Below are 24449 nucleotides of genomic sequence, written 5' to 3' on the forward strand. Positions count from 1 at the left end.
GTGAAACCATGAAACCAAGGGAGGGAGGATGAGGAGAAAAATAGTTTGGATCGATCTTCGATTGAGCCGTCTCACGAAGATCGGAACTCGAAGGCTCGAGGAGCAGCCCCTAAAAGGGAAGCCGTGGATACGGCGTGTTCGTCACTGCAGTGTTGAAAGACAAGGGAGAGAGGCGGACGTTTTGATGCGAAATTGGGTTCCAAGCTTTTTGATGGAAAAATAGGGAGAGAGGGGGGAGAGGAAAGAGAGAGACTTTTTAATGTTAAAACTATTAAAAGAAAATTGATTACTAGCCGTAGGATATCATCTAACGGCCACGACATGATTGGTCTGGAGGCTCTGTGAAGGTTCCGGCGAGGACCCGAGCCCATGCTCACCAGTACTACTTCGAAATGGTGACCTAAAACGGTCTCGAACAAATTTAGTGAACCTTTTAGTTTGTTCGGACAAAGGTTCTCTTCTAGTATACAACCAACACTTAGCAATCCATGCATACGATGAAAGTAGTGCTTCGGGTTGGTTTTTTTTCGCATGTCTGAAAACTAAAGAATCTGATCAAGGAAGAGAGCCGCCCTGTAGCTTGTTCATATGCAATTCCAGTACGTTCGCTTTACTCTTCTTTCTATACGAAGTAAGGCCCCACCTCTTCGATTTGTATTTTGTAATAAGACTTCGCTGGGTTGCTCTTGCTCACTAAATAAAAGATAGAAGATAAGACATATTTATAATTTGATTGTCTGTAGTTTTTACATATCAGCAACTTTACCGTCCATTAATCCCGCACCAAGTGTCACATAAAGATTGGCTGCAAGACCGAAGCCTGTGCAAGTCAATGCTGATGATGAAATTTGAGGGCATCTGCATCAACTCCCTTATAAATAACCATGTGCAATATCACTTACTAAGCTGTGCAACTTCCTAGAACTTGCTCCAAATTAAGCTTAGCAGCTGGAGAGGATGCAGATTTTTTATTGCTGTCTTTGTCTCCCCCTTCAAACTTAATACCGAAACATGGATACAAAAGTACTCTCCTCCGGAGTCATATACACCAACTTGCCGGAAAGCTATGTCAGACCAGAATCCGACCGGCCTCGCTTGTCCGAAGTCTCTGAATGCGAAAACATTCCCGTTATTGACCTGGCTTCTCCCAACAGAGCCCAAACCGTGCAGCAAGTTGGCGATGCCTGCAAATATTATGGTTTTTTTCAGGTACCCTCCTCCCTATATCATTAATTAGGATCTTATTTATATGGATCCATCCCTATCTCACTTTAGTTAAGATACAAGATATTGCGAAACTCAACAACCGCATTTTTCACAAACCCAGTGCATGTACATATGTGTGTGTACATATTTCTTGATATTCGAGTGATTTCGGTGCTAGGTTATTAACCATGGGGTGTCAACGGAAGGAGTGGAAAAAATGGTAGGGGTGGCCAATGAGTTTTTTAACCTTCCTGTGGAGGAAAAATTGAAGCTGTACTCAGATGACCCCTCAAAAACCATGAGACTTTCAACAAGTTTTAATGTAAAGAAGGAGAAGGTTCATAACTGGAGAGATTATCTTCGCCTCCATTGCTATCCTTTGGACAAGTACGTTCCTGAGTGGCCCTCCAATCCTTCGTCCTTCAGGTACGTTTCTCTCTCTCTCAATTATTTGTCTCTCTCTGATATATGCATCAGACACCATTGGTATATTATTCTTTAGGCAAATGCTATGCTGACTGTCAACCACGTTGCTTTCTATCATATGTAATTCATAGTGTACTACGTACAAGGTTCTAAAAGCACTAATCGGGTAGCGGGTTGGGATCTAGCGCCTAAGCGGCTAGGCGAAACCTCGACGGATTTAAATAAATCTATTGTATTTTGTGTAAATAAGTGTCTGTTTATATTTAAAATATTTATAATTTCATCATAAACTAGAAAATAAAATGTTATGTATATTATGAAGTATTGGAACATAATGAAAACATGAGAAACAAACATATAATCTATGTTTATTTAAGTGTTCAATAAATCTCTTACAATTTATTGAAAACAATAAAATGCAAAAGGAAAGTTATCTATTTTCTATCTAAGTGAGTTGCAACCGAGGCAGTGCCTAGGCTGTTTGAGCTGGCTAGGCGGATGCCTCAGTAGGTCTAGACGTTATTTCTTAATTTTTAAACTCCTAGGCATTAATCGGGACGATGGCCAGTCGCCTAGCGCCTAAGCGGAGATTGTTAGAACAATGACTACATATATGATATATCTTATAGGTCTTTAATAAAATAAGTTTTCCATTAGAAAATAATTAATGTGCAAAAAATTTACATCATCTTTTTCATAACACGGGACATGCTTATCTAATATTTGAACTCCTAAGAACGCTCCTCGATTACGTCTGTTACAAGAAATTTTATAATCAGAAAAGTTTTGATCAGTTCTTTTCATATTTTAAAATACTCACACGGAGACATTCTGAAACCTTAAAATCTCTTTTTGTACATTGAAAAGCGAAATATTATAATAGGAACCAGATAGATTCAGTCCGATGTAATTTGTATAATTTTTAGTTTTTAGAGTTTAGCTAGGTTTCTAGGGTTTTCTAAACAATGTTTAATTATCAAAATTAGTTTTCTTTATACATAAATTTATATATAATTTGTATGTTGCTTTGCTAATTAGTAGTTTCTAGTTAGCATATGCCCCTAGTAGTTTCTTAAGAATAAATGAAAACACTTAAAGAGTAGTTTAGTCGGCAGCAGTTGCAACCATTTCTGATTATTGTAGGAGGAAAATGGATGCACGTTGACTTTGTCAGAGTCGAATCGGGCTCGATCAACGGCGGTGGGTAATTGTCGGATGATATTTTAATTTGAGACGGGCCGACCTACATGTTACGCATTTGAAAATCTACCCGTACGAGAGTCGTGGCTGATTGACGGTGATTGCGGCATTTTGAGGGTAGGAAGGGGAGATCCCAGCCGTTGATGCATTTTGGTTTTATAATACAGTGGGGTAGTGACGTAAGGGGTTATTCCGCGTTGATGTAGGCAGTATGGATCATGTGTTTGGTGCGTGATTGGCTACGTGTAAAAGCGGCAAGCAACCAATTTAATTTAACTTAATTTAATTTTCTTCATAATATAATGTGATGTTTCAAAAAAAAAAAAAATCTAATATGATTCAATTTTATAGAGTGATGCATTGAACTTTGCATGAAAGTAGTGCGAGAGTCGAATCGAGATGTTGACGTAATCTCGACTCGATTCGGAAAAAGACTTAGGAAACAAAAACGTTTAAATAAAGGTGAAAATCTTATCATGTTTTGTTACGTGCTTTAATTTTCTTTTAATTTTTTTTTCTTACATAAAAATATTATTTAAGATATCTTCTCATGTTTTTTATAGGGGTGTGCTATCTACACACCCCATTTTACTTTTCACACACCCTTTAATAATTTATGTCCATTGATCTTCTTCAATTCATCCGATCCGACGGTTGAAAATTAAAAATGTGTGTGAGAAGTAAAATGAGGTGTGTAGATATCACACCCCTTTTTATATGCTCGGAACATGAATACAGTCGTTATATGTAACCATACAAAGTGAAGAAATACTTAAAAAAATATCTTTTTCACTTTATAATAAACTATTCCGCATTATAAAACATTGAAAATTATTTCCTCGTGTCTCGTTTTGTTGTCCGTAGCCTTTCTTCAAGTTGATACTGAGTCAGCATTGGGCCATCGAAACTTGTCGTGTCCAATACGTGGGATTTTACTGGTCCCTGTAGCTAAATGGTATTAAAATTCAAGGGCATGGTCCACGGGTTATTAAAAAATTAAAAGAAAACTAATAAAAAAAGTTTGACAACTTTGAGTTTTAACAAAAATGTGTTGTAAGTGAATAATATCATGATTGAATTTTTAGAGTAAAAATGTGGTTTTTCGTTAAAGTGAACAGTATCGAAAGCTTTTCGTTAAAGTTTTCAAAAATTAATTGTCATTAACAAAAATCTTCTTTTAATTAATCTTTTTTGGGCCGGTTCAAGCCGAAATTAGGTTTGGTTTGCTCTTTCAACCTCTTACATTAATTCTTGTGAGCTGCAGGGACACTGTGGGTAATTACTGTAGAGAGGTTCGAGAACTCGGATACAGATTAGAGGAATTAGTATCAGAAAGTTTAGGGCTGGAGAAAGATTACATAAGGAGCACATTGGGCGAGCAAGGACAGCACATGGCGGTCAACTTTTACCCGCCATGTCCGCAGCCCGAGCTGACTTACGGGCTGCCGGCCCACACCGACCCAAATGCCCTAACAATTCTGCTCCAAGACCTTGGAGTTGCTGGCCTTCAAGTTCTCAAAGATGGCAAATGGGTTGCTGTCAATCCCCAACCTAATGCCTTTGTCATTAACATTGGTGACCAATTACAGGTAACATATAATCCAAAAGATTTCTCTGTATGACGTCTAGTCTTCTTAAAGGTTGAAGTATTGAAGAATATCACTCGCGATCCATTTTATTAACTTTAATCCTATTCGTCGAGAGTGTTGATTACATAGGTAAAAATTACGCTTTGAAGTTTCGATTTTTTGTTATAGGTATCAGATTGTTTATTCAAACTCGAATTTTATCCAATCGTTAATTTACACCCTAAAACAAGCAACCATAGTAAGTTCAATCAAAGTTAAAGAGAACTAAAGAAATGAGGTTTTCTCATCGAGACGATTCTTTAAGCATATCCACATAATAATTAGCATACTATACCTTAAAATTGAAACCGTAAAATGTGATCATTTACATGTATATCAACCATTCCCATAAATGAGATAAAATTAAGTTAAATAAAATTGATCGCAAATGATATTTTCTCAAAACGTAAAGTTCTTGTATTCTGAAATTATTGACTGGTGCAGGCTCTAAGTAATGGGATTTACAAGAGTGTGTGGCATCGGGCCATTACCAATACTGAAAGACCAAGGCTCTCAGTAGCTTCATTCTTCTGCCCACAAGACGATGCTCTAATAAGCCCAGCAAAAGCTCTCACAGAGGATGGATCTGCAGCCATATATAGGGGATACACCTACACTGAGTATTATAAGAAGTTTTGGACTCGGGACTTGGAGAAAGACCATTGTTTGGACCTTTTCAGGACTCAGCAGCTGCCCTAGCCTCATCAAATGAGAGATTTTTCAATGTGACTATCACACGAGGTGGTACACCATGTGTCTCTATATAAATGGTGAATTATGTGTGTTAAAAGGTTAATAACTTAAAAAATAAAATTTATATCATTTGCATAAAAACACATGGTGTACCATCCGTATTCCCGTCACAACTAAAAATTTCTCTCATCAAACATATATGCGTTTGTTTATTCAAAGACGCACAAAACTCGTAATATATTTGTTGCTTATCAAATTATGGCTTCTCATGGCAGGTTGGAATGCTTCTGTAATTTTGTTGATTTAATTTCTTGATCATAGTATCAGTTTGAATGAACATCGTGAAAAATAATTTCCCAGCTTCGTCATGAATAATAATGTCCGTCATTTTATTATTCCCTTCTTGCCATTTTCTCTGTTTTAGGAGAGTTCGTGTATGAGTGGCTGTATGCCGAACCTTATTAACGGTAGGTTTGGGTGATGAGAAAATACATGGAGTCCTGATTTTGTATTTGTGGCAGTACATACATCTGTCTGTTGTACGACAAGTTTTCTCATTTGTACGACTCATTTGGAAGTGATTTTAAAATGTCTAGTTTTCATTATGAATTGTTGGTTTCATAAAGAGTAGGAAAGATATCATGGTTTTTTTTGTTGTATTAATTTATAACATTTTTAAGGGAAGTGTTATTGGCACTCCAAAAATCTCATTCTACACTCCTCACAAGTGTATTTTTCTTTCCTAATATGAAAGTTTGGAGTGTGGAATATGATTGTTGGAGTGCTAATAACAATTTCCCATTTTTAATTAATAAATATTTATTCATCGTGTGGCATTCACATCAGTAGAAAATTTTGAGCCCATTGTTTTACTTGTTAATTAACAAAATTTCTAAAGGTAAGTGGTACATTGCAACATAATACAAAGTTCAAATGGTAAATAATACAAATGAAAAATTCATATGGTAGATGCGCACATCGACAAAAGTGCATATAGTATTTACGTAAACTCCTCTATTTTTTTTTATAACTTATGAAAGCCTACCTATGGTGAAAAATCCACATGCGATCACCATATAAAAAACCAAAGCAATATGAATACAGAAGTTATCATACCTAAAGCCAAAGTTATATTCAATTCTTCTTAAGAAGTTCAATGACATAGGTATTGAATGCAGGGCACATGACTCGGAAGCCTTGGAATCCAGATCCTTTAGCCAAGACCTCGAACTCCTCCTCCGTTCTCTCTCTTCCGCTAGGGCTGTTAGTTAACATGATCAGGTCGTGATGGGCAACTACCTTGGTGGCAAGGTTGCTGGTCGGGGCTACCTGAAGAATGCACTCGGCAAGAATCACCTTGCCGTTATCAGGAAGAGCAGCATAGCAGTTCTTCAAAATCTTCAGACAATGCTCGTCACTCCAGTCGTGACATACACACTGTAAGATTGCAAACACAATTTTAATATTAGCTCCATATATATTAACCATCCAAGCATGATCTCATCCGAAATTGTTATTAGCAATACAAGTAGTCATTGACTTTATTTTTGATAAATCATATATAACTCACCTTCATGAAAATTGCATCTCCTTTTGGAACAGTTCCAAACATGTCTCCTCCAATGTGCTCCACACCTGTATCCAAATCCATAGATCTCAAACTCATTAGGAAAAATGATAAATAGTACAAGCATTTTTTTTTAATACAAGCAAATACTGGAGGAGAGGAATCAAACACAAGGTTTTTTCTTAACTAATGGAGCTACAAGCATAATTGTAAATGAAGAATCTACCAGGATATTGGGGGGCATCTTTGATGACATGAGGCAAGTCGAAGTTAATGCCCTTAATCGAAGGGTACTTAGAAACGATCATGTTAATGACAGCACCAGTGCCACCACCAACATCAACGACGGATGTGAGGCCCTCAAAGCCCTTGTAGGTCTCAAGAATTTTCTTCATGGTAATGGTGGAGATGTCAGCCATTGCCCTGTTGAAGACCTTGTTGAATCTTGGGTCAGTGCTATGGTACTCAAAAGCAGTCATTCCATAGGCCTTGTTGAAGGGAATCCCTCCTTCAAGAACTGCATCTTTCAGGTGGTACCTGCAGAAACCCAAACATACATGTCAGACTCACAACCAAAAGCACATATTATGTGTAAAATAAAACGATATGCCAATGGGTCAGTAACGGTCATATGGGTTGGCCCATATTGGTTTATACTACAATAGCAAAGGCACAAGGTATATTGGACTGGGCAATTGGTAAAGCAGTAAACCGTTGTATCCGAGTTAAATTTTAACTTCTGACATTTTATTATACTATAATTCATGAGAAGGAAATTCAAATTTATGCGTTAATGAAAAAACACACGTCATTAGTTAATTGATCTAATTCATATTGTAATTACATTTTTACGATGAAAAGAACAAGAGTGGTATTCGGGGATATTGCTCTTCGCACTCTTTTACCTTTTCACACATCTTTATTAATTTTTATCTATTAATTTTTTTCAACTCATTCTATTCAAAAGTCAAAATTTGAGAAAAATATATAAAAGATAAAAATAAGTGTATTTAAAGCACCACACATCATAAAATAGGTCACCAGACATCACTCATCATATACCGTTCATATCCTTTCGTGTATGAGGCATATGTTGTCAATTTATTCTTCCATTTATCGGTCCTCTCCAACGCCTTCTGCCTTTTTTATGCCACACAAGTCCAAAAGTATAGTAAATTCGACTATATTCTAACTTTAGTTTGATGTACTTATAAATTAATGTTGAGACTCAACTAATCAAATCGAACAACTGTAAAATGTCACGTGGTAATAATTGGTCACTTCTTTGTTAATTTGAAATTTAGATTTTATTTGAAGGTTTAAAACATAATGAGATTTGCCACTACGGTTTAGTGGTATTCTTTTTCATTTGTAAGTGAGATATCTTATGTTCGATTATCGCTAAAGGCGAATTCGAATCACATTATTGCTAACCCATTATAAGGTTAAGTCCACCCTCTCATTTTAGTATAGATAATATCGTTTAATTTGTTAAAAAAAAAACATAATGGGATTTTGCCACTTAAAAGTGAATTTGAACCACATTATTGTTAGCTCATTAGAAGACTCAACCCACTTTTCTACCTTGTAGATAATATCGTTTGTTAAGAAAAAGAAAATGTAATGAGATTTTGTCTCCAAAACAATTGTTGCAAGGATTTTTTTTTTTAACAATCGATATTATTTACACTAAGGGGGAGTGAGCAGTCTAAGCCTTACAATGATGTAGCAATAATGTGGTTCATATTCTTCTTTGGCAAGAATCGAACCTAAGACCTCTCACTTACAAGTAAAGATAAATACCACTAAACCGTAATACTAATTAAGTGGCGCAAAGACTTTAACTCTAAACAACACAAACAAAAAAAATGAAACGGCTTCACCTAACGGGACTCTAAAACTTCGAACCCCCAAACACCAAACCGGCCAAAGGTAACAGTAGCATTTTATGATTGTATTATGATCAACCTAGCTATTTAAATCCTATTAATTAATGTTTGATAAGATCCAATTAAGATGATAAATTAAGAAGAATGGTAAGTACCAGCTCTCAACAGGGACCTTGTCCAGGTTCATGAGGCAGAGAGAAGCAATAGAAACACCATCCTCATTCGTTGTCAGGAACTTACAGACAGGGCCTAGGCCGTACAGCCGCTCGACTTTGCCATCCTGAAGCGTGCGGAGGGAGTAAGTGAGGATGGAGTAGCTGGCCAGGAGGCGCAGCATGCGGTCCAGCATGACGGGCGCGTCAGGGTTCTTGGTCGGCAGCTGCGAAGCTAAGTCCGCCGGAGAGACGAAAGCACCAGGCCCGGCTTTCGCCATAATCTCAAGGAGGTCGAGCTCGATGGTTGCCTTGAGCACCATGGGGAGAACGGAGGCGCTGGCTAGCTGCATGGCGAAGAGGCTGGCTTCTTCGTCGGAGACTTGGGTTGGAGTCATCTGAGTCTCTCTGGTTGAATCCATTTTATTGATTTTGGTATTGGGTTGGTCGGTTGAGAGAGACAGAGAGTAGCGAGGGGGGAGGAGAAGGCTGTGCTAAGTGGCAATATATATTGATTTCTTTGCTCACTCACCACCATTGATGTGGTAGTACCAAGGCGTTCACCACCCATGCAGGCCCCGACATGTAAGGCCGGCCTTGAGGGTAGCCGAAGTAGGTGCCTGCCTAAGGCTTTCACTTTGCAGGGGCCCCAGATTTTAAAAAATATATATAAAAATAAATTTTACAAGTAAAATTCAATAAAAATATCAAAAAATAATATCATAGGCTATTGAAAAAGAATTGGTTGAAAATCAGATTATGTAAACTTAATTAGTATGACATATTTTGAGGAAAATTCCTTATGAGGATTTGTAGGGGACCTCTCTAGCTTTCAAAAGAGACTCAAAAGAGACATTTTGGGACCAAATCGAAGTTGATTTGGTCGGTCAAAAGTCTGATTTTCTGATAAGTCTGAATTTAAGTTTAAATAGAAACTTTTTATTTCAATTTTATTCTAAGACTTTTTAGGGTTTTATTTTGTAGTAGTATAAATAAGACTTTTTAGCCATTAGAGTTAGAAGGGAAGGAGAGGAGGAAACGCATGCATACTTTAGAGAGTTTTTTAAGTATATTTTCTAGGTGTTTTCTATCCTTATTCTTAATAATATTTTGTTTTATGATTGTTCGCAGGTAGTTTCTTTTGCTAAGACGAAGCCACAAGCTTTAGCATGAATATATGTGATTTTATTAATTAGCTTATGAATGAATGCATGTTTGCTTTGAATTATTAATATACCATGATTAAACTATCTAATTGTCTTAGTGATTCGCGACCATTAGGGTTTTTAGACAAATAATTTGATGCAATTTTTGTTGAAATATCACCTTGAAATTGAGGAGGGCTTCTTGTGATTACTAATTGTAAGTTCACTTAAGGCGAACATCACGTTCTTAAGGGTTGCATGGTTTTTCAAAGGGTTTTCACAAAGCTTAATGAGTCTTGCATGTTTATATTTGATATACATCATAGACGGATTGCAAGTTAGATATACGTTTTCGCTTGAACATCACGAGGAAAATATGCATTAGGAAAACCTAACATTCAAAGCATGTATGTAGAAATTCATAAGTAATTGGTAAAATTGCATAGGATTGTTAAGGGGACGGCGGAATCCTAGACTTTTACAATTTGATTTTCAAAACGTTTTTCTTTTGCTTTCTTTACTTTGTCAAATATTTAATTATTTTTATTTAAATTCGTTTTTATTATTTTAAATTCCAAAATCAACCTTTTCAAAACTTTGTTCTAAATAATTAGCTAAGAATTAGTTTAAATACAAATTATTCATTCAATTCATGTGGAAAACGATATTGCTTGAGCCGCTATTCTACGACAATCTTGTACTCTTGCAATTATTTTTAAGTGTTTTTATCCCTACTTGTGTAGGTGGTAAAAATCCTATCAAAAATCATAAATTTTCTCTCAGAAATTCAAGAAACGAAAATTCTTTGTCTGTTTTTATATGTTGTGGAGACCCAATCTGACTTGTGTGTTCTTCCAGGTCGATCTCGGCCGAGGGTTTTAGACCTCTTTATTTTTCCATATTTTCGGATTATTCCCTCATAATTAGGGAATTAAATTGTTCCTATTATTCGGTAAAATCTAAAACGATTTGCAGCTTTGATTTGGCCTTTGCATGTTTGTGGTATTTGAAATTATGGTTTTTTTTGGGGATTGGATTTTGGGATTTAAGTTGAATTCGTATGGGTATTTTTTCAGAAATTTTTGTTGTTTCCGTGTTGGAATTAAAAGAACTATTCATGTTGGATTTTTACATAAGTGTGTCTCAGCTGTTGTTTTCGTTTTGTTGTGTGATTTTTATGTGGTGTTTATATGTGCAGGCGCTTGTGTTAGTATTTTGTGTTTTTATTTTTGTCCCAGCTGCTGAACTTCATTTTCAATTTCGTTTAATTTATGGATTATCAGATGTTGTGGTTTGGCATGCATTGTAATATGATTTGAACGAGTCTAATTAATTTTAATTTTTCATGATTCCGGTAGCAAATTGCATCGCTGCGGTTTTCTGGGTCTCTTGGACCGTAGTCAGAGAGGAAAAGAACTAGAAATAGCAAAAGAAATCAAGGGATACAAGAAGATCATACTTCTGACATTGCAAATGGAATAGAAATGTTTAACGAAAATGTTTCTGGTCATTCGTTTCTTCTCAGCTATCAATTTGTTGCTTGGAGTTTACGTTTTTTTTGCACACAATGCCAAAAAGAATTAGGAATAACAAAAACAATTAGATCATATAAGATTATATTTGTGTCGTTCGCCGCAGCGGAACGCGGGTGTTTTTGCTAGTGTTATACTCAAAGTCAATGGGTTATTTTTTTATGATTTTACTGGCTTTTAATTTTGTTTCTTATTGTGTTCTAGAAGCTGAACAAATATAATGACAACATGAATAACGGGAAAGCCTATAACATAATACCAGTTTGAATGAACATCATGGATAATAATTTGATAGGTACGTCATGAAAATAATATGAATGTCGTTTTATTATTCCCTTCTTGCCATTTTTTCCGTTTTAGGAGAGTTCTTGTGTATGAGCGGTTGTATGTCGAAATCAATTGACGGGTAAGTTCGGTTGATAAGAAGATCCATGAGGTTTTGATTTTGTGTTTGTGGCAATATAGACATGTAATTTGTCCGTCGTAGTTGTCACTTGTATTATAGGAATATAATATTTAATTGTAATTAGTGTAAGATTCCTATTTCAATAGGGTGTAACCTTGTATATATTTTGTAATATTTTTCACATAACAGTACAAAGAGTCATGATTCTACATGTTATCAAAGCAACAAAATCACTTTCTTATTATTATTTTTCTAACTTATGAAAACCTACTTATGTGTAATGTCCACGTACGGATACACGATCACCATATAAAAAACCAAAGCAATATAAATGCAGATGGCAGCATACCAAGGGCAAATTATACTCAATTCTTCTTAAGAAATTCAATGGCATAGGTGTTGAAGGCAGAGCACACGACTCGAAAGCCTTGGAATCCAGATCCCTTAGCCAAGGCCTCGAACTCCTTCTCCGTCCTCTCTTTTCCGCCGGGGTTGTGAGCTAACATGATCTCGTCGATATGGACAACTCCCTTGGTGGCAAGGCTGCTGTCCGGAGCTACTGGAAGAATGCACTCAGCAACAATTACCTTCCCATTGTCAGGGAGCGCAGCATAGCAGTTCTTCAAAAATTTCAAGCAATGCTCGTCACTCCAGTCGTGGCATATCCACTGTAAGATTGCATACAGGATTTGATATTAGTTCCAATTATATTGAGCAACTAAGCTCCTATGAGAAATTAATATTAGCACTACAAAATAATCATCGGCTCTTTTTTGATAAATAATAACTCACCTTCATGAAAATTGCATCTCCCTTTGGAACACTTACAAACATGTCTCCTCCAACATGCTCCACACCTATATTCAACATCCACTGACCTCATATTCATTAGGAAAAATGATAAATAGTACAAATATTATTTTTATATACAATAACATTAGGGGAAGAGAAATTGAACTTGAGAGATCGAATGTAAAGGTGAACGCTTTTAAGTAATTGAACTACAAACATTATCAGAAATGAAGAACATACCAGGATATTGAGGAGCATCTTCGATGACATGAGGCAAGTCGAAATTAATGCCCTTAATCGAAGGGTATTTAGAGACGATCATGTTAAGGATAGCGCCAGTGCCACCACCAACATCAACGATGCATGTGAGGCCCTCAAAGCCATTGTAGTTTCTTCAAGAAGTTTCTTCATGAGAGAGAGATCGAATGTAGTTCTCAAGTAGTTCTCAAGAAGTTTCACATGAGTGAGGTCGATAAGATAAACAGCTTGACTTTTATATACATTCAACTAAGCTAACATGTAGAATTAGTATGTAAAGACATTGCACAATTAGTAGAAAGAAACTGAATGTTCTTGATCACAAAGACATGGTCGGCAAAAAAGTTATGTTTCCATAAGAAACAGAAGCAACATGTAGTTCACACAAATTTTTTCCATTATAGTTAGCTTTTGAAAAAACTGCTACACCGTTTTACAAATTCAATCGTTAAACATGATATTGTATTCCAAGACAAAGATAAAGTATATGGTTTGTTTACAAATCAAAGCTAGAAACCCCAAAGCTTTTTGCATATTCATCATCTCTCTGATCATGAAAAATTAAAATTAATAATAATCACTCAAATCATATTACAATATATAACAAACTATGTCATCTGATAATCGATAAATTTTAAGAAAATTTAAAATGAAAACCATAATCTGAAATGTCTGAATTTTCTCAAACACTTTCTGAGAAGCCAAACCAAAACAAAAAACAAAAACAAAAACAAAAGGAGATGAATGAGAAATGAGAAACGAGTAATTACCATGTCTGGATTTGGATGAGGCGGGAAGAGAAGGCCATTATCGGTTCACAGTCTTCCTCTTCTTCTTGTAATTTATGTTCCTCTTTCAAATTTCAAAAACAAAAAATCCACCCATACTTAATTCCCATAAAAAAAAAATAAAAAAAAAATAAAAAAACTAGTATAAAAATTTCATGGCACCTATAAAAATTCACCGTCACTAGTATAAAAACCACCCATACTCCATTCCATTTCTTCCCAAAACCCAGGGATTCGGTGCCAGAACTGCATCTTCTCAGTTGTTGCATATCTTCTTGCTAATGTGTCATTGACTTCGCACGCCTAGAAACCAAGCCATCACAATGCAAACGCGAGTATCTCTGATTAGCATCGAAGGGGGTTGCCTTGGAAACTAAGAGCTGAGTATCATTCAAGGGATTATTCTGTAGCGTTGTGCCTACTCCGGATGATGCCAAAGTGGCCCCTTGAAGAGGTAATGAAGGTAGTCATCTATCTAGCCTTTGGAAAGGTGCACTATATTGCATGAACATGAGGAAATGCGAACAAATAAGAATTATAAAAACTAAAGTGAATCAAACCCATGGATCTTATTGGGATTACCTTCATAAAAGCTAAGCATTTTGGAAAAAACATTTTCAATTAAAAATAACTTTGAAAATGTCTTTCTATTCAAGTATGTTGGCCCAAAATTGAAAGTGATAGATGCTTTCGAACAGTTTAGTTTGTAACCATCATTAACATTACAATTTTTTAGAAGTAATGTAGACGAATATATTTAGTTGCATCAGGCTCCTTAGTTTCCAATTGACATGCCAATTTATGATCCACTGCTCTTTCTTTTTTAGACAATAAATCGAAAACATTGATATAACCAAATGCATTCGATAATAGAAAACTACGTAAATTTCCTAAGAGAGTTCTTGAACGGAAGAACTGACAAAGTATTGAGTTGATGATGGCTTTTATACCTACCCCAATGAATAGCTGCTGGAAGAAGTATCTCAGGAATAAGCAATGCCTATAATGGATTGCTCGAAAGCGCATATTCTTTGAATTCCTCACCGCAAGGACAACAGCAAAGAGCACCGATCTCTGCATTTCCACCAATATATACAAAAGAGTCAACATTTGAGTTTATATTTTACTTAAAATATGATTTTAGCCCTTCCAACTCAATTTTCTTCATATAAAACCCTACATAACTTTTTTACTCAAAGAAAACCCAATGACTAGGATCCACATAAGCAAATTCATTAATTTCAATATTACTTCACACATTTTACATTTTTCACATGCCTAAAATACCCCTATTACATATTTGATGTAGACAATTAATTGTAAGGAGAGAGTAAATGATTTTGCAACAAGAAAAACAAGACATTAATGTTAAAAATTTATTGCATATTAATTTTTTTAGAAAGGCTTTGAATTTTCATAAAACTATTTGATTAGTTTTTTTCACGCTACTCTTGAACACTTTTGAATTTATCCTTTTTTTATTAATATATTAGAACATTGTATTTCATTATCTACATGCACATTAATTTACCTACAACAATTATACCATGAGTGTAATATAATATCTCTTTTTTACAATGATGCAAAATAATGTTTATACCAACAACAAAACGTGCCTAACATATGTACTAATACATGGAAAATAATTTACCTATATTAAGAAGAAATGTAGTTCGATGCGTAGTATTAAAAATACTATGTTACACCCATGTTTATACAACAATAAAACGTGCCTAACATATCTAACAATACATGGAAAATAATTTATCTACAAGTTAGATAAATGTTATTTGGTCGGGTGTATATAAATTGTTTTAATAATTGGAAAAATTAAATATAACTAGGTGTAGTGAAATTTTTTTCTATAATTAGAACAAATTAATTTACCTACCTACTATTTGAAATGTTCATTTCTAATGATGCAAAATGTTCATTACCTAACTACAAAATAATTTCCAATAATTTACCCACAACAATTATACCATGGGTGTAATGTAATATCTTTCTTTACAATGATACAAAATATTGTATGTATACCAACAACAAAACGTGCCTAACATAAGTACTTGTACATGGAAAATAATTTACCTATAACAAAAGAAATGCAGTTTGATGTATAAAATCAACAATAAATTTACCTACAAGTTAGAGGAATGTTATTTGATTCAAAATATATAATATAGGTGTAGTATTTTTTTTTTAAATAATTGGAACACACTAATTTACCTACCAATTAATATGGGTAAAATTGCTACAAAATATATCACGAAAAAAAAAACTACTTTTCTAGTTTGACATGGATACGGTTAATGCAAACACTTTTTACATTTTATTTCACTTTTTCTACTACTTTTATTTTGGCATAAATTTAGGAATTTGGAAAACGGACCATAAAGTATGAGTGGCATGAGTGTAAATAAATTGTATTTATAGGTCAATAGTGTTCCCATATATTTGCAAATTTTAAATTTTGGCTTAAACTGGATCTTTAAAGATAGATGAGTTTTTATCTAGAAATAATAAGTTGTAAGGGCCAAAATCTAAAGCACCCTATTTTTTTTTCATATTCTGTTTCTTCATTTTCTTCTATATCACTTTCTATACTCATATATATACTCATAGTTTAGTTTATATTGGACAGGACCGATCATCATATGCTCATATATATGCGTTTGTTTAATCAATAATGCTATTTAAAGGTACAAAACTAATCGCATTTCTGAGACACTCGAAAATAGCGGTGGACTCTACAAATACACGCAAAACATACATGTGCTAAAGAATCTATAACAATGCGATTAATTTTGGGAGTCTATATAGTATTACTTGTTATTTATTTATTGCCTATCTGATTATGGCTTCTCATGGCAGGTAGGAATGCTTCTGTAATTTGGTTGATTTAATTTCTTGATCATAATACCAATTTGAATGAACATCATGGATAATAATTTGACAGCTACGTCATGAAAATAATATGAATGTCATTTTATCATTTCCTTTTTGCCATTTCTCTGATTTAGGAGAGTTCTTGTGTTGTGTATAAGCGATATGTCGAAATCTATTGACGGGTAAGTTCGAGTGATAAGAAAATCCATGAGGTCCGATTTTGTGTTTGTGGCAATACAGACATGTAATTTGTCCGTTGTACACTAGATTCTTTCATTTTTTAGACCCTATTGCATGGGTATGATTCCAAATTTATAACATACAAGCATGTTAGAATAGAATTAATTAATCCAGAATTTTATTCATAGTTGTCACATGTATTATAGGAATGTAATATTTAATTGTAATTAGTGTAGGATCCTATTTCAATAGGGACTAATGTAACCTTGTATATTTATTGTAATATTTTTCACACAACAATACAAAGAGTCATAATTCTACATGTTATCAAAGCAACAAAATCACTTTCTTATTATTTTTTTGTAACATATGAAAACCTACTTATCGTGTAACATCCACGTATGGATACACGATCACCATATAAAAAACCAAAGCAATATAAATGCAGATGGCAACATACCAAAGGTAAATTATACTCAATTCTTCTTAAGAAATTCAATGGCATAGGTGTTGAAAGCAGAGCACACGACTCGAAAGCCTTGGAATCCAGATCCCTTAGCCAAGGCCTCGAACTCCTTCTCCGTCCTCTCTTTTCCGCCGGGGTTGTGAGCTAACATGATCGCGTCGATATGGACAACTCCCTTGGTGGCAAGGCTACTGTCCGGAGCTACCGGAAGAATGCACTCAGCAACAATTACCTTCCCATTGTCTGGGAGCGCAGCATAGCAGTTCTTCAAAAATTTCAAGCAATGCTCGTCACTCCAGTCGTGGCATATCCACTGTAAGATTGCATAAAGGATTTGATATTAGTTCCAAATATATTGAGCAACTAAGCTCCTATGAGAAATTAATATTAGCACTACAAAATAATCATCGGTTCTTTTTTGATAAATAATAACTCACCTTCATGAAAATTGCATCTCCCTTTGGAACACTTACAAACATGTCTCCTCCAACATGCTCCACACCTATATTCAACATCCATTGACCTCATATTCATTAGGAAAAATGATAAATAGTACAAATATTATTCTTATATGCAATAATATTAGGGGAAGAGAAATTGAACTTGAGAGATCGAATGTAAAGGTGAGTGCTTTTAAGTAATTGAACTACGAACATTATTAGAAATGAAGAACATACCAGGATATTGGGGAGCATCTTCGATGACATGAGGCAAGTCGAAGTTAATGCCCTTAATCGAAGGGTATTTAGAGACGATCATGTGAAGGACAGCGCCGGTGCCACCACCAACATCAACGATGGATGTGAGGCCCTCAAAGCCATTGTAGTTCTCAAGAAGTTTCTTCATGGTAATGGTAGAGTGGTCAGCCATTCCCTTGTTGAAGACCTTGTTGAATCTGGGGTCAGTGCCATGGTACTCAAAAGCAGTCATTCCGTAGGCCTTGTTGAATGGGATACCTCCTTCAAGGACTGCATCTTTCAAGTTGTACCTGCACAAACCCGAAACAAGCATGCATGACTCATTTGTGTTTAAAGCTTAATCTACAAGGAAAGGGCCGGACCCTTGAAATTTGATTCAACAACTACAAATAAGAAGGCCCCTTTAAAAATTATAATAACTTTAATCGTTGAATCAAATATCAATAGTCTGAATAAGTGGACTTGATAGACTTGATGGAAGGGATCCGGAGAGAATCATTTTCCAATCTACAATACCAAAGTACAAGCAATCTTGTAAACTAGGCCAACCGACATTCCACGTGTTTCAAGGCCCGCATAACTCACAATAATCAGATAATTTATGGGTTTGTTAAAACAACTCTCCCTTCTTTTATTGAATTCGGATCCTCTTTGTAGGAATATTAAGAATCTTAAAGATTCGTAAATCGTATCAATTCATTGTACATCGTACGATCATAAAACTATTTGCATTTTTTTATTTAAAATTAAACACAAACAACACTTGATGAAATCTGACCGTACGATGCACGATTCACAGATCTTCAGGATTCTCACAAAGAAGATTCAGAGAGAATTTGTTGGTCTTTTATTGACATGGATTGCGTCAATCAGTTAGTAAAATAGTATCCTTTTATATTTGAGTACAAATTATCATTTTTATAGTTTTGATAAAAATGAGGGAGGAAGTTAATTTAAATTTCACCTCTAGCTAATTGACGGAACTTACACTCCATATAGAAGAATAAAATAGTTAAAACATACAGTTGTCCTAAGGAAAAAGATTGATAAGAAATAAACGTGTAACATCGAAACACTTTGGTGTGGTTGTTGAAGTGGTTTTACCAACTTTCCACTCCTAATTTGATTTAAGTGGAAATCATAAAACAGGTGACCAGTCATCATATAGCGTAATGCTAGAAAAATAAAATTTAAAAATAAAATTTACAAATTAATTGATATGAAAATTAATTGTTGAATTATTACTTAAAAGATGAGACATTAATAAACATGATTTTTTTTTATTAATGACATATAATTTAGTTTAAAATTTTTATTTAAAATTTGGTTTCTTTAAAAGTCTGACAAGAAGTCAATTTGGAGTCTTGTCCGTCCCCAACCGCCTAATGGGCCAAAAGTAATATGAACAACGAAGAAAACATTAGGAAAAATAAATTTTAACGAAAAAGTTTTGATATTTTTTATTTTAATAAAAAAATTATAATTTTACATTAAAAAATCATTTATAATACTATTCATTTTATTTTTTATTTTATCTTAAAATTTTCAAACCAATTTTTATTAGTTTTTCTTAGGAAAAAATAGAGAACAATCACATATTAAAGCCATAACTCACAGTTCGTACGTAACATTTTATGAATATTGTATTATTATCAACCTATTTGAACCCCATTAATTAATGTTTGTTAACGATCAAATTAAGATGATAAATAAAGAAGAAGAATGGTAATTACCAGCTCTCCATAAGGACCTTGTCCTGATTCATGAGGCAGAGAGAACCAATGGAAGCACCATCCTCGCTCTTTGTCAAGAACTTGCAGACGGGGCCGAGGCCGTACAGCCGCTCGACTTTGCCGTCGGGAAGTGTGCGGAGGGAGTAAGTGAGGATAGAGTAGCTGGCCAGGACGCGCAGCATGCGGTCCAGCATGACGGAGGCGTCAGGGTTCTTGGTCGGCAGCTGCGAAGATAAGTCAGCCGGAGAAACAAAAGCGCCAGGCCCGGCTTTTGCCATGATCTCGAGGAGGTCGAGCTCGATGGCTGCCTTGAGCACCATGGGGAGGACGGAGGCGCTGGCTAGCTGCATGGCGAAGAGGTTGGCTTCTTCATCGGAGACTTGGGTTGGAGTCATCTGAGTCTCTGGGGTCGAACCCATTTTTTGGATTTGGTGTTGTTGATGGTGTTGGTGTTGGTGGGGAGAGAGAGAGAGAGAGAGAGAGAGAGAGAGAGAGAGAGGAGGAGGAGGAGGAGGATGAGGAGGACTGAGGGTGGAAGAGATGGTGTGTGCTAAGTGGTAATATATATGTATTTCCTTGCTCACCCACCGCCATTGCTGTAAAAGCAAGGTGTCCACCACCCATGCAGGACCCCACATGCGTCCCACACGTCTTTACCTTTTAGAAAGCTAATTAAAATAATTTCAATTCTTTATCTGCTTTTGTTTTATTTCTTTTTTAGGAGGGTGTGTAGTCGGAATTCACACTCAATATGAAGGATTTGTACAAGCTTTGTTAGATTAGTTGTTTAATTAAGAGTATATATTTAATTTGTGTTTGATTTTTCTCCCCTTAATTTTGTTGTTTAAAAAGAAATATGAATAATTTACAAATCCAAACTTTCCTATTAAAAAGTGCAATTTTTCTTCGAATGTTATACTCAAGGTCAATGGGTTTTGATTAAAGGGAAAGCCTGTCACATCATTCCACTATATAGTATACATCACCAGTTCGAGCATAAGCATGCCAAAATAAAGATGACAAAAAAGGTAAACCCTTCAATCCAACGGGGAAAAAACTAAGCAAGTTTTTCTACAGAAATACAGCATGACATGACAAGGGATAATTGGAGAAAAGAATAGTGAATTGTCCCTCCGAAGTCCTTCTAGCTGGTGATAGAGCATAAATTTACAATAAGGTCGTTATTATTTATTTATTTATTTTTAATAGTGTGTGAAATGATTTTAATCTTCAATTTTCTCTTTAGTTGATTCGGCAAATTTTATAAGATGATAATAAGGACAATAATGTTTTATAGCATTGAATGTTGAGCGATCAAGCATTAATATATTTCATATGAGTCTCCTCATAGTATTCTTGATCAAGCATCATATTTTCTTCAAGCTCGAAAGGTAACATATACTGATTGAGAGACTTTTAGCCTAAATGATCCATAAGATTGGTATAACTCCTCACTCTAGTTCCTGACATTGAAAATTGATATAATTGGTCTTTGAGTTTGTCCCCTGTAAATCATTTTTTGTCATTCTGTGAAAAAATATGTCAATATCATCGTTAAATGGAGGGGTTAGTTTGACAAATATCATCATTAAAAAGATTGTTGTGTGGTCGTCCACATGACAATTTAACGAGGATAGTGGCAAATTTTTCACGGAATAAAATAATTTACAATGAACAAACTCAAAAACCATTTCTATTGATTTTCATTATTAAGGATCAAATTGAGGATTATGCTAATTGCCTAAAAGCCATGATTTAGATGGTATCATTGTCATGGTTTGTGTCATCGTGACTCATCCATGATGTATGAAAGGGATAGGTATTTCTATTGGAAATTTACAAATAAGAACAAAAATAAAAAACAAGAGTGTGACAATTTAATAAGGAGTTGGCCCGGTATCTTATAATATGCTATTACCTAAGCTGCGGTGCAAGATCAAATCAGTTGGTGAGTGGAACCTATCAATATTCATTTCCAAACGTTATAATACTTGACCTAATTTATATAAATATGGTGGTGTTACTTAGAAGACAACAATTATGCCTTCTCCATACTGATTCAGGTATTGTATTAGGGGTGTGCTATCCACACACTCCAAATTACTTCCCACACACCTCTTGTTAATTTCTGTCCGTTGATCTTCTTCAATTCATCTGATCCGACTGCTGAAAATTAAAAGGGTGTGTGAGAAGTAAAATGGGGTGTGTGGATATCACACCCCTTGTATTATTGATTTCTCCAACTCCACTTAAGCTGAAAGGTGTAAAACGTTTAGTTCTCATGCTTCATTGGGACATCATTCGCACATATGAATTGTGTGAGTAAGTTGATTATCGTCATTCTTGTTTTGTGAGTTTTACATGCATGAACAGTCTGAATTAGTTTAAATCTATATTATACGACGTTAAATTAAATAATCTATGAAAATTCAGAAAAAGAAAACAGTTTAAACATAGACATCGAATCTTACTTCATATTAATGTTAATAGTTGCTCAAATTAATTAATTAACAAACTCCTGTGTTGAAAATTGAAACAAATGAAAACTCCATTTGGTATTAATTAGGTTTACAAATGGTATTATATAATTGGTCGCGGTTGGACAAATCAAAGGGGATCACATCTCACCTAATCTTTGAACATGTAGATGTCGGATCAGACGCAGCTATTGGTGAAAAAATCAAAGTGCTACTTCCACATCTTAATTGGACCCCATCTTTTTCTGGAACAAACTTAACATTTCCAGAGACCCAGACCCTGAGATGTAAAAAGAAAAAGTTCGACAAAATTCAGAACCAGAAGAGGTCCAAACTCCTAAGGTGTCACCTCTTTAACAAAACATCCTCACCAACCCTGCCAACAAAATCCTCATTTCAGGATTTGTAAATCATGTATATTTATCGTATATCGTACAATCAATTTTTGTTAAATACTGTTTGTGTTCAATTTTAAATAAAAAAACTTAAAACAATTAATGATCTCACGATATACGATAAACGAATATAATTTATAGATCTCCAAAATTCTCACAAAAAGAATCTGAAAAGAATCCAAATTCCCAACCCTGCAAAAGCATTAAGAATTATATAAAAAAAGATTATTAGCTTAACGTGTTTGATTATAATATTTGGTCAACAATCAAATGGAATAAAGGAGGATACGTTAAGATATAAGGGTATTATATATATTAATTGTAATGTTCCACCAAATACATTATAATTGGTATAAGATATATAAGTAGGAGTCAACACTAGAAATCGAAAACCGAAGCCAAAATACGAATTAAGCTGGACCGCATTGAACAGTTAAGTTTTTGCAATTTTGATACGATTTTGATTTGCAACCCAACCACATCACAAATGAAAAATGACTGATTCCTAACAATCATACGTTTGTACGTTTCCTTTCTTTGCTGCTACTTTATCTAATCTCTTTTGTGGTGAATTATTTCAAAGGGTCAAATCTTTGATGCATATAGCTCTACAATTGATGAAAGTTAATTGTAGGTGGAGAGCAACAAATGATGGGATAAATTTGTTTAACTTTAAGCACAAAATATATCTACAAAAGTATAAATCGGAATCATGGTGATCCGACGTATGGTTGCGAGCTTCAAGCTCCCAAAAGTTGATATAATAAAACATTTTCTCATGACTTGATTGATTTGTTGTTATCTCTTGCATGGTTACTTTTAGCTTTTTATTTTGTTATTTGTTTATACGTTTTTTGTATTATTATGCTCTCATGTTTCTTTAAATCTTAATTTATATAAGTGCAAGTGAATGTAATGTAATTCTTCTCCCTAGTGCTTTGAAACCGAAACCATTTGAAACCAAATCGAGTTCAAATGGTTTGGTTCCATTTCTTACAAACTTCAAAACCAAACTGAATCGCAAAAAAAATTGATTTTAGTTTCACCCAAAACCGCACCGAACCAAACTGTGCACACCCATATATATAAATTTTGTTCTCTTGAAATGAACAATGGAGATTGTGTCAAAGGGTTTAAAATTTAAGTAGTTAATAGCATTTGTTCTTGCATACGATATTATGCGCTGGAATCCTTCGTCCACTATTATTGTTTGTAAATTGGTGGCCAAAGTGTTGGAATTTATGGTTAGCTACATGCACAGATTACAACCTAATACCAAGGATGAAAGAGCACACAAATCTGATGAAGCCATTAATGAATGATCGAGGAAGAGTCTTCTACTAAATGGGGACCTTATGTTCTCACTAGAATAGGGCTAGTTACTAAAAGAACGTGTTCCTCTTGAGCAGGGACTAAACCATTTTTTAGACGTATAACCACAACCGTTTCCACCTATCACATAAACTGCTTGGCAAAACTGCACGCCCATTTACACTCGGGAAATTTGGAAAAGTAACCATATTTTAAACCTCATATAGAATTATAGCCACCATTTTAATTTTATGATAATTCTAACCAAAACTTAATGTAAAAGTACTAATATACCCTTAATGAAAATTTGGAAAAGTAACCATATTTTAGACCACATATAGAATTATAGCCATCATTTTAGTTTTATGATAATTCTAACCAAAACTTGATGTTGAGATCTTGAAACATAAAAGAGATAGCCTCCTCAATACTACCCAATACCCCTATTCTCGAACCCTCCATTTCCTACACTCTTTTATATATATATGGATATTCAAATGTAATCAGAGAAAGTGAGATTTGAAGATAACCTAGTAAACATAAAAATTAATTAGGAATTGAATCTCCGAAGCAAAATTTGAATCTAAAAATAGAGGAGCAAAAAGCCTTTTAAGCTAAAAT

The 24449-nt window shown here is 34.7% G+C and overlaps 3 protein-coding genes across 4 annotated transcripts; 1 reads left to right on the forward strand and 2 right to left on the reverse strand.

Annotated features, from left to right (window-relative positions):
• Positions 1-885: 885 nt before the first annotated feature.
• LOC126625240 (protein DOWNY MILDEW RESISTANCE 6-like) lies at positions 886-5548 on the forward strand. The gene is made up of 4 exons (XM_050294334.1): positions 886-1209; positions 1385-1632; positions 4097-4421; positions 4905-5548. The coding sequence occupies exons 1-4, from the start codon at positions 1012-1014 to the stop codon at positions 5157-5159; spliced, it is 1026 nt and encodes a 341-aa protein (XP_050150291.1). The 5' UTR covers positions 886-1011; the 3' UTR covers positions 5160-5548.
• Positions 5549-6071: 523 nt separating this feature from the next.
• Positions 6072-9258, reverse strand: LOC126625233 (caffeic acid 3-O-methyltransferase-like). The gene is made up of 4 exons (XM_050294321.1): positions 8765-9258; positions 6947-7257; positions 6724-6788; positions 6072-6590 (listed from the first exon to the last, which is right to left on the reverse strand). Exons 1-4 carry the CDS (start codon positions 9181-9183, stop codon positions 6288-6290), a joined length of 1098 nt encoding a protein of 365 aa, XP_050150278.1. The 5' UTR covers positions 9184-9258; the 3' UTR covers positions 6072-6287.
• Positions 9259-11992: 2734 nt separating this feature from the next.
• On the reverse strand, positions 11993-20195 carry LOC126625250 (caffeic acid 3-O-methyltransferase-like). 2 transcript variants are annotated; one of them, XM_050294348.1, is made up of 4 exons: positions 19646-20195; positions 17892-18202; positions 12637-12701; positions 11993-12512 (listed from the first exon to the last, which is right to left on the reverse strand). In XM_050294348.1, exons 1-4 carry the CDS (start codon positions 20062-20064, stop codon positions 12210-12212), a joined length of 1098 nt encoding a protein of 365 aa, XP_050150305.1. In that variant the 5' UTR covers positions 20065-20195; the 3' UTR covers positions 11993-12209. The 2 variants fall into 2 exon arrangements, with proteins under 2 accessions (XP_050150305.1, XP_050150299.1); XM_050294342.1 differs by lacking the exons at positions 11993-12512; positions 12637-12701 and adding exons at positions 16998-17527; positions 17652-17716 and having other exon boundaries at positions 19646-20192.
• Positions 20196-24449: the final 4254 nt, after the last annotated feature.

Source organism: Malus sylvestris, chromosome 1 (assembly GCF_916048215.2).
Source record: "Malus sylvestris chromosome 1, drMalSylv7.2, whole genome shotgun sequence".
NCBI lineage: Eukaryota > Viridiplantae > Streptophyta > Magnoliopsida > Rosales > Rosaceae > Malus > Malus sylvestris.